The sequence below is a fragment of the Bufo bufo genome, chromosome 2 (assembly GCF_905171765.1).
Source record: "Bufo bufo chromosome 2, aBufBuf1.1, whole genome shotgun sequence".
Taxonomy (NCBI): domain Eukaryota; kingdom Metazoa; phylum Chordata; class Amphibia; order Anura; family Bufonidae; genus Bufo; species Bufo bufo.
In genome coordinates this window covers 246,456,717-246,470,673 of record NC_053390.1, presented here as the reverse complement: position 1 = coordinate 246,470,673, position 13,957 = coordinate 246,456,717, and the positions used below count along the sequence as shown (strand labels likewise).

The 13,957-nt window shown below is 41.8% G+C and overlaps 1 protein-coding gene across 2 annotated transcripts in view; it reads right to left on the bottom strand.

Moving 5' to 3' along the window:
• Positions 1 to 13,957, bottom strand: part of TXNRD2 (thioredoxin reductase 2) — a 169,251-nt gene that overhangs the window by 128,627 nt on the left and 26,667 nt on the right. For both annotated transcript variants that reach the window (XM_040416326.1, XM_040416327.1), the window contains exons 3-6: positions 7,990 to 8,046; positions 5,260 to 5,404; positions 3,538 to 3,612; positions 1,869 to 1,947 (exon numbers count right to left, since the gene is read on the bottom strand). In XM_040416326.1, coding sequence (XP_040272260.1) covers positions 1,869 to 1,947; positions 3,538 to 3,612; positions 5,260 to 5,404; positions 7,990 to 8,046 — 356 coding nt within the window. The remainder of the gene's footprint in view (positions 1 to 1,868; positions 1,948 to 3,537; positions 3,613 to 5,259; positions 5,405 to 7,989; positions 8,047 to 13,957) is intronic.

Genomic DNA, 13,957 nt, shown 5'->3' with positions numbered 1-13,957 from the left:
GCATAAAACTTTGTTCTAATACTATACAGAGAAGGAGCTCCGTACAGTATTAGAATGTATTGGCTCCGATGAGCCGAAGTTATTGCTTCGGAAAAGTCTCACTAGACTTCGCAAAATAACTTCATAAATTTATTTGTACTGTAAAATAACATTTCCTGAACTCGGGTTCGGTGACCACTTGGAACCGAACCTGAGTTTTTTTACAGTACAAATTAATTTATGAAGTTATTTTGCGAAGTCTAGTGAGACTTTTGCGAAGTAATAAATTCGGCTCATCGGAGCCAATACATTCTAATACTGTACAGAGCTCCTGCTCCGTACAGTATTAGAACAAAGTCTTATGCGAATCGACTTCGGATGTTTCATCCGAAGTCGATTCGCTCATCCCTAGTGGTACATGTATACATTACCCTTACGAGAGTTGTTTTTTGCAGAACAAGTTGTACTTTCCAAGGGCACTATTTAATATTGCATATGATGTAATGGGGAGCTGGATTTTTTTTTTTAAATGGTGTGGAATTGGAAAATATACGCAATTCGGCCCCATTAGGTTTCTACTTTACGGCATTCTATATGCGGTAAAATTAACCTGTTACCTTCATTACGATTACAATACGACAGTTATTCTTGCGTTTTTATACTGAAAAAAAAATAAAATAAAATAAAATAAAAAAAAAGGTTACTTTTCATTGCCATATTCTGACCCCTATAACTTTTTTGTAGTTACTGTATCTGTGCTGTATGAGGACTCATTTTTTACGGGGTGATCTGTACTTTTCAGTGATACCATTTTGAAGTGTGCAACTTTTTATTAAATTTTTGTGGGAAGGTAAAGTGACTAAAAATGACGAATCCGCCATTTTGACAGTTTTTCAGTTTCCAGTAATAGTATGGGCATTTTCGAACGCAGCTATGTCCATGATGTTTCTTTTTTGTTTATGTATTTTTATTTTGGTGAAAAGGGAGTGATTTGAACTTTTATTATTTATTTATTTAAACTTTTTTTTAAAGTCACTGATTGCCAATTGTATTCTGTGATGGATATATATGCATCACAAAACACACCATTCACTGTATTCCAATACAGTGCTGCTACCTACTGGCCTGTATTGGAATATTCCAGTGATGGGTATCGGAGCCTGCTTGAGGCTCCAAGCCATCACCGGAGTACTACAGCTTACCCGATCTCAGCCGGGGAATGCTCCCGCTTATAAAGCTGATAACACACATTCGCTGCACGGCGGGTGCAATCTTTAAAAAGAGGGTTAATAAAAGTTAACACAATAACCTAGCAAAGTATATTACAAAAATACTTCTAATGACTTTCCCTGTACATAAAAAAATAGTCTGACATTTACATTTTGAGGGATTTCTCCTGGCTGAAGATATTGATTACCTATCCTCCGGGTAGGTCATCAATATCCAGATCTGATCAACAGCTGTGTGAAGAGGCCATTGAGCTCATGCGAGTGCTGCGCCCTCTTGAATGTTTACCTTCCCACGGCCTCCCTTGTAGAAGCTGTGCCGAGTAATTACAGCTTCCTTTCCCATTCAGTTGAAGACGGCATGCAGGTAACCATTGAAGTGCATCCCCTTCAAACAACTGATGGGCGTGGGTGCCAAGAGTCAGACCCCCCCCACCGATCTGATAACCTATCCTGAAGATAGGTCATCAATATCTGCTGCCCAGACAACCCCTTTAAGTTGCTTAAAACGGAACTCCTTCCTAGTTTCAGCCCGATGCTTAGGGGCCACACAAAATGGCATCATAGGCAGCCGGTAGCGAACCCCTGGCCTAAACAGAGCTTTATGCAGACTAGTATTAAGTATTAATCTGAGTAAAGTTAATTGTTTTGAGTGAAACAAACCTCCTTTCCATTGTTTGCTACTGCATGCACAGTGTGCTCATCAACAAGACTGGCCCTCAAGTTAAAGTATTTCACTTTCCTGTTAAGAAAAAAGCGTACAAATAGATGAAAAATTAAAAGTGACATAGTACAAAGAACTAGAACATAATACTACCTACCAGTTAAAGCAGAAAGCCACTTACAGAGAATCTAACAAAGATGAAACAATAACATCAGGGCAGACACACAGCTTTCAGTAATTTAAAGGGGTTGTCTAATCTCAATGTTATTAAGGCAAGATAAGACGCCCTGACCAACAGCCAGCTGGGAAACAGCGTAACGCACGTTGTATCAGTAGTTCACATGGCGGTGCATTGGAGCTAGGAAACAGCGTAGCACAGCAAGCTATGCTGTTTCCCTAACTCGGAAACATTTTTGCAAGAGTTAAATGTAAGGAAAGACAGCCCTATAAATGTGGTAGTCTCCAATGCAGTCCTCAAAACATTGATCCGCAAAAAATACGGATGATGTCCTTTTGGCATCCGTATTGCATCCATTTTTTTGTGTGGATCCATTGTAACAATGCCTATCTTTGTCCGCAAAATGGACAAGAATAGGGCATGCCCTATATTTTTTGAGGGGCTACAGAATGGACAAACGTATGCGGATAGCACACGGTGTGCTGTCCGCATTTTTTGTGGACCCATTGAAATGAATGGGTCCTCATCCAATCCACAAAAAAAAGGAACAAAGAGGGAAACAAAATACTTTCGTGTATGCTGGGACCAAAGTGCAGTGATAAGAGGAGAGCAGCTATAATAAACAGGGGTGGCACTGCTCAGTAGGGGTTACTGGGGCTGAAGCTGTAAAATATATACCAGAAGCAGAGTTTTGTGAAGAGGTTTCCTTTTCAAAAAAAAAAAAATTAATTTTATATATATATATATATATATATATATATATATATATATAATGGAAAAAATGGGCAGCACTCCAAAAAGTAAAAAATACAAAATCTTTATTTACCCCACATACATACATACATATACACACACACACACACACACACGAACACATTAAATAACTAAGAGTGCTATTAAATTTGCGGCCGAGCCATGATTTACCACTAACTGCCAGGCTGCACTTGTACTTGTCATAGTTTCAAGTTGCAACTACATGTACAGCCTGGCGATTAGTAATCTGGCTGTGGTACCTGTGGCTTGGCAACAAATGTGAATGGCACCCTAACAGGATGACGGGAGTAGGGCAATGTTATTTTAACACCATTCTACCCATATTGAAAAAAAAAAAAAAAAAAAACGTTAAAAGCCCTACAAATAGAATAGATACGATTCCTTTAAACAGACTATTTTGCCGTCTGAGGGGAAAAAACATGGAAACATAAGAAAAGCTGTGCTAGCTGTAGAAGAAGCAGCGGCTTTGTGAGTGTGGCACCAGCTCAGACGCTGAATATGGCATTTGGATCCCAGTTACTACATGGTAAAGGTAAACTCTGTACATTCATTTATATTTTTTTAAGTAACTAACATGTGCTACTAAAGTATAACTCATGATTGGGAAACACATATGAGGGTATTATACAGATGGATGTCCTCAACTCACTCCAGAACTGCAAAAATAAAACAAAAAATCCCTCAAAGAGATTTGTAGAAAGGAAGGGGTCACTTACTTGTCCTGCAACTGTACTCGGTGGCCCCAATTCAGTGATTTCACATAATTTTGAACAGACTGTGCCATTTTACTCCTAGATTCAAATAAAAGAAAAATCTTATTCAAACTAGCACATAGAGAGTGATATTTATTAGTTCTGGGGTAAAAAGTCACAAAGTTTGGTGCACACCATAATAGTACTAAAACTCCATGCTCCCGTGCTGTGGACCGCAAATAGCCGTGTGCACTCCGTGCTGTGGATGCGGAGCCATTTACTTGTACGGGTCCACGATCCACAAGATACAGCAAAAGATAGGACCTGTATTATCTTTTGCAGTGTGGAGGTATGGACGCGAAAGCCCACAGAAGCGCTTTGTGGCACTTCAGATCCATGCCTCCACACCACAAAAGATAACACATGTCCTATTCTTTGCCGTATCTTGCGGATTGTGGACACACAGGATCCTTGGAGCTCAGCCAGAGAGACCATTGGGTTCTTGGTCACTCCTGATTATTTAGTTCGGAGGGATGGACAGCTCTAGGAGGAGTCCTGGTTGTTCCAAACGTCTTCCATTTAAAAACCACTGTGCTACTGAGAAGTTTGAGTGCAGCAGAAATATATTTTTTCGGAACCTTCTCCAGATCTCTGCTTCCACACAATCCTATCTCTGAGCTCTACAGGCAGCTCTTTCCTCATCATGGCTTGGTTTTTGCTCTTATCTGCACTGTCAGCTGTGAGACCTTATATAGGCGGGGCGTGTCTATCATGTTCTTAATCATGTCCAATCAACTGAATTTACCACAGATGGGAGGTCCCCAACGACAAACTTCAAGTGTATAGCGAAGAGTCTGAATACTTATGCCCAGGCGGAATTTAGTTTTTCCTTTTTAATAAATTTACAAACATTTCTAAAATTCTGTTTTCACTTTCTCATTATGGAGTATTTCATACAGATTTATGAGGGAAAACTTAATTTTTGGTTTTTATTTTAGCACAAGGCTGCAACATAACAAAATCTAGAAAAGGTGAAAGGTTCTGAAGACTTTCCGAATGCACTGTATGTCTCATACACCCCTCAATAAATTTGGCAAATCTTGTACCATCCTTGTTCCACAAATTGAAATCTACACCTGCGATCTGTCAGTCCCTGTCCCTCCCACTCAGGTTCTATAAACACTGACCCACAATTCTTTCTACTTCCGAAAACTGGTGGAAAGCTTGAAAATTTTAACACAAATATGGAGCGCACCAAAATTTGCTAATTTCTTTACCCCAAAACCCCCAAAACTGGTGTAAATGGCTTGATAACCCCCCCATATCATGGTTTATGACGGTCTTATAAAAAATCTCCCCAATACTATATAGTACAATTACAAAGTCTAAATTTCATGCAGCAATAGTGTCCTGTACAGTTCATACCACAAGAAGGCGCTGTTACACAGGATTTCATGTCACATATCTACAGCAATGTTCTAATCTCACTTCCACGACCATGTTTCTTACCAATGAGAGATTCTGGCAAAGCTCCAAACTTCCAAACTGGAAGGTGAAATGAGGTCACTTTTGAAAAGGGCACATTCAGAACATGTGTTTATTTAACAGCAAAGCAGGTGTAAAAGTCCATTATTTGCACTGCTTTTGAACTATGCAGCTGTTACACTTAATACTTCTTTTATATAATTTGCAATATGATTAGGTTTGAAGATGATCATTACAGTGTTAAGATAATACAAATATTACCAGTCATGTTGTGCTGGATGCGGCATATGCCAGCCGTAATGGGGGGCATCTTTCAAGGCACCTCCTAACAGTGCTGCATGATGCATCAGCTTTTTCGGAATGCAGCCAACATTCACACATGTCCCTCCAATACCCCATTTGGTTCCTTGGGGTAGGGTAAAGTAAAAAATAATTACATATCAATATCTCATCAGCATACATCCCAGTAACATAAAGAAACCTCCCCAATTAAAGGAATGTGAAAATATTGCTATAAACCTCACAAGGAATTATACAATGAAAACTGTACAAAAACACTATGTAAAAAAAAAAAAATCAGATTTCCAATTTTTTTAAACCCAGGATGTCAACTATGTCACGTTAGAGTATGCCCACAATTTGTGGATTCAGATCTTTTAAGGCTGGTGCACCTTTAGGGGGGTCTTGGCAAAACCCCCCCTCCTGGGCAGACTCTATCCATACTTACTTGCTTCCCAGTGTCAGCTCCCCGCTCCTTCACTCCAAAGCCTCAGATGTTCTGCTGGGTTAAATGGATGTAGACCTCCTGTTTCATGGTGCTGCAAATAGGCACGTGACACAAGGGGAGCAGGTCAGCGATTAGCTGCGTCAGTGTCAAACAGCAAGTTCACATCCAGAGAGCCCAGCGGAGCAGCCGAGGCTGTGGAGCAAAGTAGAGGGGAGCCAGCACTGGGAAGCAGGTCTGTCCAGAGAGGAGGATTTGCCAAAAACCCTACCAAAGTTGCACAACTCCTTAAAATAGGTATTCCCATCTAGGATATTTATGCATAATGATAGGATGCATGGCTTTCTTTATTCACTGCTATGGGACTTCCGAAAACAGAAGTGCCCCTGTCTAATAGCCATTAAAAATGGGCAATTATGCAATTTATTATTGTATTTTATTCTTTATTTTTCATGGCAAAATGTAAAAGTGATTACAGAAAATGCTTATCTTTTAAAATCAATAAAAACGATTTGATTTAAAAAATGGGCAATTATGTGAAAAAAGAGGTACTCGCCGATACACTTGCTCTTGCAACAGGACCTGACACTTCCAGCGTCATAATGTCACATGATCACACTGGGAGCATCAGGTCCTGCTTCAGTGCTCAGCCACTGTTCCTGCGAGTGCCTGTGGTGAGGCGAGTAAAATATACTGAGGGCCTTGCAGGGGTTGGGGGTTTAAAAACAAAAAGCTGTCAAAAAGGGATACAAAACTGACGTTAAAAATGGATAAACGGCCAAGGAATGAATGCACAAACAGATGCAAAATGGCCATGAAAAACTGAGTTTAATGGATTTTTTTTCACTTTCTGTGACTGTACCCTTACACTTGCTTCTAGTGTTGAGCGAAGCAAGCTTCGGATGCTACATCCGAAGTCCCTTCGTTCAGTACTTCGGATTAATACTGTACGGAGATTCATCTCTGTACAGTATTAGAATTTGATGTACTGAAGTTAGTTATTCACGAAGTTGCGCGTGACTTCATTGAATAACTTCAATAATTGATTTTTAAAGTGGAAAACCACTTAAAAAATTGAAACTGAACTCTTCCGAGGTTCTAGTCCAGGGTTTCTCAACTCCTGTCCTCGGGATCCACCTGCCGGTCATGTTTTCAGGATTTCCTTAGTATTGAGCAGGTGATATAATTAGCGTCCACGCATCAGGACTTACCACAGGTATTTGTTCTGTGGGATGTTCTCAAATCCTGACCGGTAGGTGGGTCCCGAGTAGCGGAGTTGAGAAACCCTATTCAAGTGGGAACCAAAGCAGAGTTCGGATCTTTGTATAGTATTATGCCGAAGTTTTGAACAAAGCGACTTCGGATGTACCATCCGAAGCTCGCTTCGCTCAACACTACTCGCTTCATTCTACCAATTCCACATGGTGGGACACCATAAACAGTGCCAGCAAATACCCCCATAAATATTACCAGCAGAGTACGCTGTCAGCCTAGTGCAACAGTACTGATTTACTTACTGTAAAAAGATGCAGAATACTAATGGCATATATGTTCTATATAGTGGTTGAAGTTATGCTTTTTGTAAGATAGAGCTCCAATTATTGTGATTCCATTTACACAGCAATAGACTTACATGGTAAAATTCTTGCTGCCCGCAGCTGCCACAAAGGTGCTGACGGCATACAAACTGTAATAAAACAAGTCCTACTGAAGTCTGAGGCACAATGTAGCAATAAGGCAGCACTACTCACTGGGTTTCCAGTAATACCAATCTGTGGTGGTGCCTACAGCGTTGGATCCCGGTCCTAGGGTCCCCATAATTACCAGCAGTAGATAGTGAAGCCACGGCACTCCAATGGATCTCTTCCAATTCCTTTATTGCACCTAAATTAGCTGCTGCTGCTATCTACTGCTGAAGTCTGAGGCAGCCATATCAATAGGTAGGCAGCAAACTCCCCATACTAGTGGCTGCAAGCGTATCAAAAGGCCGTGTGAACCGGTCCCCAGTACAATGATCCCTAAAACTGCTATATGAAAGGGGTTCTTCAGGATTTACATACTGATGACCCATCCTCAGGAAGAAGTTACATGATACATTGGCCCAGAAAAGACCACTGTATACTGCAGATATTGTAACCTGAGTCATTGTTGAGGAACCACTGTAGTAGCCCTGGACATGCCCAGCCCTGCCGAAAACATATAAAATAGACAAAACCATGCTGAATCTTATGTGGATACTTTAAGTACAATTTACCAGCTGACCATACCTTGGGGTGATGGGTCTACATAATCAAATACCGCAACTCTCCTTCCACATTGGGCAGCTGAGAATAAAAATAATGGATCGTCAGAGCAACAAAAATACAGGCAATCCTCTGAATGTTTCTATTCACTGACAACATGTAGAGGCAGTGAAATTGTAGAGAAATAAAAAAATAAAAAATAAAAAAAAACACACATTAAGGGTTCATTCACACGTCCGTTTCTTCTTTCCTGATCTGTTCCGTTTTTTGCGGAACAGATCTGTACCAGATCTGGACCCATTCATTTTCAATGGGTCCTGGAAAAAATCGGACAGCACAATGTGTGCTGTCCGTTTCCGTTGTTCCGTTTCGCATGTCCATTTAAATATAAAACATGTCCTATTCTTTTCCGCAAAATTTGGATCCTGGTACAATACAAAGTCAATGGATCCGCAAAAAACGGAAGACATTCGGATGTCATTACGTATGTCATCCGTTTTATGCGTATTCCGTTCCTGGAAATTACATTAAAAAAAAAATAATAATTTTTTTTTTCAAAGAAATCCAAACAACTTTATTTGCTTATTGAAATTTATACATGTTTCCGTTTTTTGCGGATCCGCAAAAAACGGATGACATACGGAAACATTTTCAGGAACAACGGATCCGCAAAAAACGGACCGAAAATCGGGATATAGAAAAATACTGACATGTGAATGTAGCCTAAAGGCCATACTAACGGCAAAATAAAGTAGAGACGGGCGAGTTGATTTCAGCGGTCTGTCGTTTAAAAGTTAAATGTAAGTTGTTGCCGAGAACCAACATCACAATCATTGCAGACTGGGCCTGGAAAAGAGTCACGCCACCTGAGAAGAGTCCTGGTTATTCATGAATTCCTGCTCTCCCTGCCCACCTGCTGATGACTGACTGTCTTCTACCTAGTTTTCTCCCTTTCTCTCTAGGAGAGAACTGCCAATCATCAGCAGATGGGTGAGAGTGCAGGAGATTATGAATAACCATGACTCTTCTCAGGTAGATTTGACTCTTTTCAAGGCCTGGGCTGCAATGATTATGATGCTGGTTCTCGGCAACCACTTACTATTAGCTCATGAGTGACACACCGCTGAAATCAGCATTTCTGTCACTATTTTATGCTGCTCTCAGTGAGGTCACCATAAAGTTGATGACAGGTTCCCTTTAAAGGTTGCATAACTTTATATTATGACAAAGGCTTTTATTTCTATACTGGATATTGCACAGATTTACAAGCAGAATCTACGGCGCACACCATGTTCTCTAACAGATACTAGGTGGCACAGTATCGCAGCCTAGTATCGGAAAATAGCAAATCCCAGTATCGGATCGATCCAGGTGTAAAAGTATCGATTGGGTATCAAAAGTTCGATACCCGGTGCAACCCTACTACAGAATGGACATGCGGATACAGACAGCACAAAGAGTGCTGTCCATATCTTTTGTGGCCCCATTGAAGTGAATGGGTCTGCATCTGTCCCGCAAAAATTGCGGCTCGGATGTGGACCCAAACCACAGTGGTGTGCATGAGGCCTAAGGCCACAGATAATACAAATCTGCATGAACAGTATCCATTGTAAATCCATAGCAGCTTCAGCCACATATTTCCTGACCATGTAAACACTGCCTTCCGCTGTTTAACCGGCAAAGGCCAAAATCTAAAAAGGGTATCCTGACGTTATCCCATAAGTGACCACCCATATGCCTTTTTACAGCAGTAACTAATGGGCCTTAGGCTAGTAAAAAGTCAATGGCCTAGTCTAAGCACTGCACAGATCTCCCATGCAGTGGAGAACAGGGGCTCAGCTCTCACAGGAGAGCTGGCGGACAAGTAAATGCTTAATAAAGTAAAAAAAAAAGTTTTCGAAAAAAAATCCAAGTTCAAAAAAAGACTTTCAATTAAAAAAATAAAATAGCAAAAATAAAATCCCCTCCACATATTTGGTATCACCGCGTCCATAACGACCCGCACTATATAATTATCATGTCATTTATCATGCACAGTGAAAGCCATAAAAGTAAAAAGTCAGAAGTGCTAGTTTTTTAATTATTCGCTACAGAAAAGCGGAATAAAAAGCGATCAAAAAGTGTTATGTACCCTAAAATGATACCAATGAAAACCATCTCATAGAGCTCTGAAGAAAGAAAAATTAAAAAGATCTTGGGATGCGTCGGTGCAAAAACATTTTTATTGTGAAAAAGTGGTAAAACTTTAAAAAAAAGACTACATGAATTTGGCTTGTCACTAATGTGCTGGTCAGCAAAATTGATCTAACCTAGGTCTTGGTCCCATCCCGATATGTGGCCGAATTTTGGTGAATAAAAAAGAGCAACGGGAGTGTTGCCATTACACCTAGAGGCTCCATTCTCTCTGTTGCTGCCATGCCCACTGCCCCCTGAACATCATTGTGGCTGGCCCTAACTTCTCATCAAGTCTCATGTCTGCTCAGTCTCTGTGTGGTTCAGTAAGGGTGCTGATTTTGGAGTGTTTCTGCCTCAAAATCAGTTCCAAAAATCGCCCCAAAACAGCCTCCCATTTATTTCAATGGGAAGCAGCACTTGCTTTTTTTTTTTTTTTTTTTACACGTGAAAAAAAAAGAAGCAGCATGTCCTGTCTTGGGGCAGAATCAGCACTGAATCTCCATTGAAATCACTAAGGAGCATAAAAAAAAAAAACAACTCCATGTAAGTCCATACGTTTTTTGTGTTTTCCACGTATTTTTTGGTGCAGACACGTGTAAAAAAAAAAACACATGGATTCCACACAAATTTCTTAAGTGTGTTTTTCTAAATTAGTCATGTGAACTGGCCCTAACCGATGAAGCTGCTCCTTAACCACATGGCGCAGCACATCACTTTATGAGAAGCAAGGGGCAGGTGTGATGTCGTTCACAATGCTTGGACTTGTCAATCAAAGTGCACAGGGTGCAGCAGCAGTGTAAACGGATCCTCTAGGAGTAACGGCAACGCCCCTGTTGCTCCTAGAGCAGGGATCAGCAACCTTCAGTACTCCAGCTGCTGTGAAACTACATTTCCCGTCTACAATTCATTCATTTTTATGGAAGTTTGGAGAAAAGCAAAAAAAATATGCATGCTGGGAGTTATAGCTTCACAACAGCTGGAGTGCCGGAGGTTGCCTACCCCTGTCCTGAAAGCTTAGGTGCATACACTACTCACAAAAAGTTAGGGATATCTGACTTCCGCTTTAAATTTATGGAAAATTTAAAAAGTTTACACTACAGGGATATTGTATCATGAAAGTAGGGCAATGGTGATTTCCTCATCTAAAACAATTTATTGATACAAAAACCAACAATAGTAGTGGGTATACCCCCACAAAAATGTCAGTGTCTCAATAACTTGTCATGTGGCCTTTAGCATTACATGCTGTTCACAAGTCGACTTATTGTCTGCTGAGGCATGGCATCCTACTCTTCTTGAAGGGAAGCCCTCAGGTCATTGAGGTTCTGGGGTACAGAGTTACGAGCCTCTACATGGCAACTCAGCTGATGCCATAGGTTTTCGATGGGATTAGGTCTGGACAAAGTGCAGGCCACTCTATTTGAGGTACCCCAGTCTCCAGCAGCCGTTCCCTAGTGATGCAACCTCAATGAGCTGGCGCATTGTCATCCATGAAGATGAAATTAGGCCTGTGTTGTTCATGCAGAGGCACAGTGACTGGCATAATGATGTTATTCAATTAGTATGGGCTTGTCACTGTACCATTCACAAAGTGTAGGACAGTTCTGTATTGACTAGACACACCTGCCCACACTGTAACACCACCACCACCAAAGGCTCGTCTGGTGACAACAGTGGCTGATGTATAGTGCTCTCCTTGACGTCTTCAACATTGTTGGCGGCCATCATTTCTGCTCAGCATAAATTGACTTTCATCAGTGAACAGCACTGAGGCCGAATGGTCCCTCGTCCAGCATAGATGCTCCCTGGTCCATGCAAGACAATGACGCCTGTGCCTGGTGGTGTGGTCAGGTACCCTTTCAGGTCATTTAGATAATAGACCACGCTGATGTAAACGGTTTTGAATTGTCTGACGTGACACTTGGGTGCCTCTCACCTCCCTTAAATTAGAACAGGCTGACCTTAAACCTAGTTAAATGTGCCTGGAGTTGTGTGGCATTCGACATCCGGTTCAGCAGGGCGCTGGTTAAAATGAAGCGGTCATCAGTGTGGGATGTGGTAAAAGGATGTGCACCTCTATGCCTTTCTGTGACTCTTCCAGTCTCTCTGTATCTCTGTTGCAACCTGCTGATGACACTTTGTGACTGTCACGGTCCCTCCTGTGACAGATGTCAGGAGATCAAAGAGACTGGCTACACATGAAGGAATCTAACAGCCTCTTTGGTTACTTGCTTCAGTTGTTGTTGTTGCTTTGCTCTTGACCACACCCCTTGTTTCAGGTGTGGCTTAGTGGTCATCACACCTCCCCTATATAGTCTGACCTCACCGTTCTGGCTGTGCGGTTGATAGCTTGATTTGGGTTTTGGAAGAGCTGATGTGTTGTCCTCTCTGGAGTCCGTGCTCGTCCATCTCTTTAGAAGTTAAGTGTCTTGCTTCTTTGTGTTTTGTTGTCCGTCCCCTTGTCTGTCGCTACTAGGCCTCAGGGAGACGCTGGTTCCTTCAACTGGGAAGGAGCGGGTGGCCTCATTCCCAGCCTTTATCCATAGGGATCCTTAGGGTCTCAGGTTCCGGTGTATGGGCATTCCTACCTTTGGGGTGTGCCCATACGGATAGGAGACAGGGCAAGGAGTAGGGTTAGTTAGGAGGTGACTCTTCCCCTTTTCCCTAGCGTTGAGGCCTAGTGACTTTTCCCTTCCCTCCTGTTGTCGGAGTGGTGTTCCCTCCCATACCTCACTCGTGACAGTGACACTCTAAGCTCAGTGGCCACTTCTGTCTAAAAGACATCCCGCTTGAAGCCTCGCAATGGCGAGGTACTGTTGATCAATTGTTAGGTGTTGTCTTGGTCTCATGATGTCAAAATGTGAACAGCATGATGAGCAGGACTGTTTAAATACCAATTCTAATTGAACCAGGAAATGTATTGGGCGATTCATGGATCAAACACCTGCTGTGAATTTTGCTGTTAAGCTCCTTGTTAGATAACAGCAAGTTGTGCAAAAAGTACTGAAACATTGAAGTTCACCTGTAAAGGTTAGAGTGCGTTTTAGGTTCATCCTAAAATTTAACCCACAAGCCAAATATCCCTAACTTTTTGTGAGTAGTGAATGTTAAAACTTTTTTTCCCAAACGCGGCCACATCTCGGGATGGGACTAAGGCCTCCTGCACACAACCGTATGGTTTTGCGGTCCGTTAAAAACGGATCCGCCAACGGTAGCTGGGTATTGTTTTGCTTTATCCGTTTCAATCCCCGTGTTGTTAAGGGGGTTGCGTTTACACTGCGCTGTTACTTTTGTTAGTTCTGTGGAACCACACCAGTACCTGTCCACTACCATGCTCCGTGCCAGTAAGAATGCTACAGATATCCGTTCTCTAACTCTCTCACGCTCTTCCAATGGGGGTTAATGTTATTGCCTGGAATTTGAGGGGTTTGGGCGATGCCTCCAAAAGATACGCAGTGTTTAATTCCTTAAGACAGTTTCAGCTGGCTATTTTTTGCCTTTCAGAATCCCATTTGGCTGTACTACAACGGGCGTGGATAGGCCGAGGGTACCACTCTGTGTACTCCAGCCATGCCAGGGGAGTTAGTGTACTAATACACAGGCAGATCCCATTTCAGTGCCTTCGAATCTCATATTGATGCACAAGGTAGGTTTGTGTGCCTAAAATGTGTAATTTACCAGACGACGTTGCTGCTGATAGCGGTGTATATTCCTCCTCCGTACACGGACGAGGTTATGAGACAAATTCTGTCGTTCGTGGGGGCATCGCCGAATACTCCTGCACTTATACTGGGAGACTTCAATATGGTATTAGACT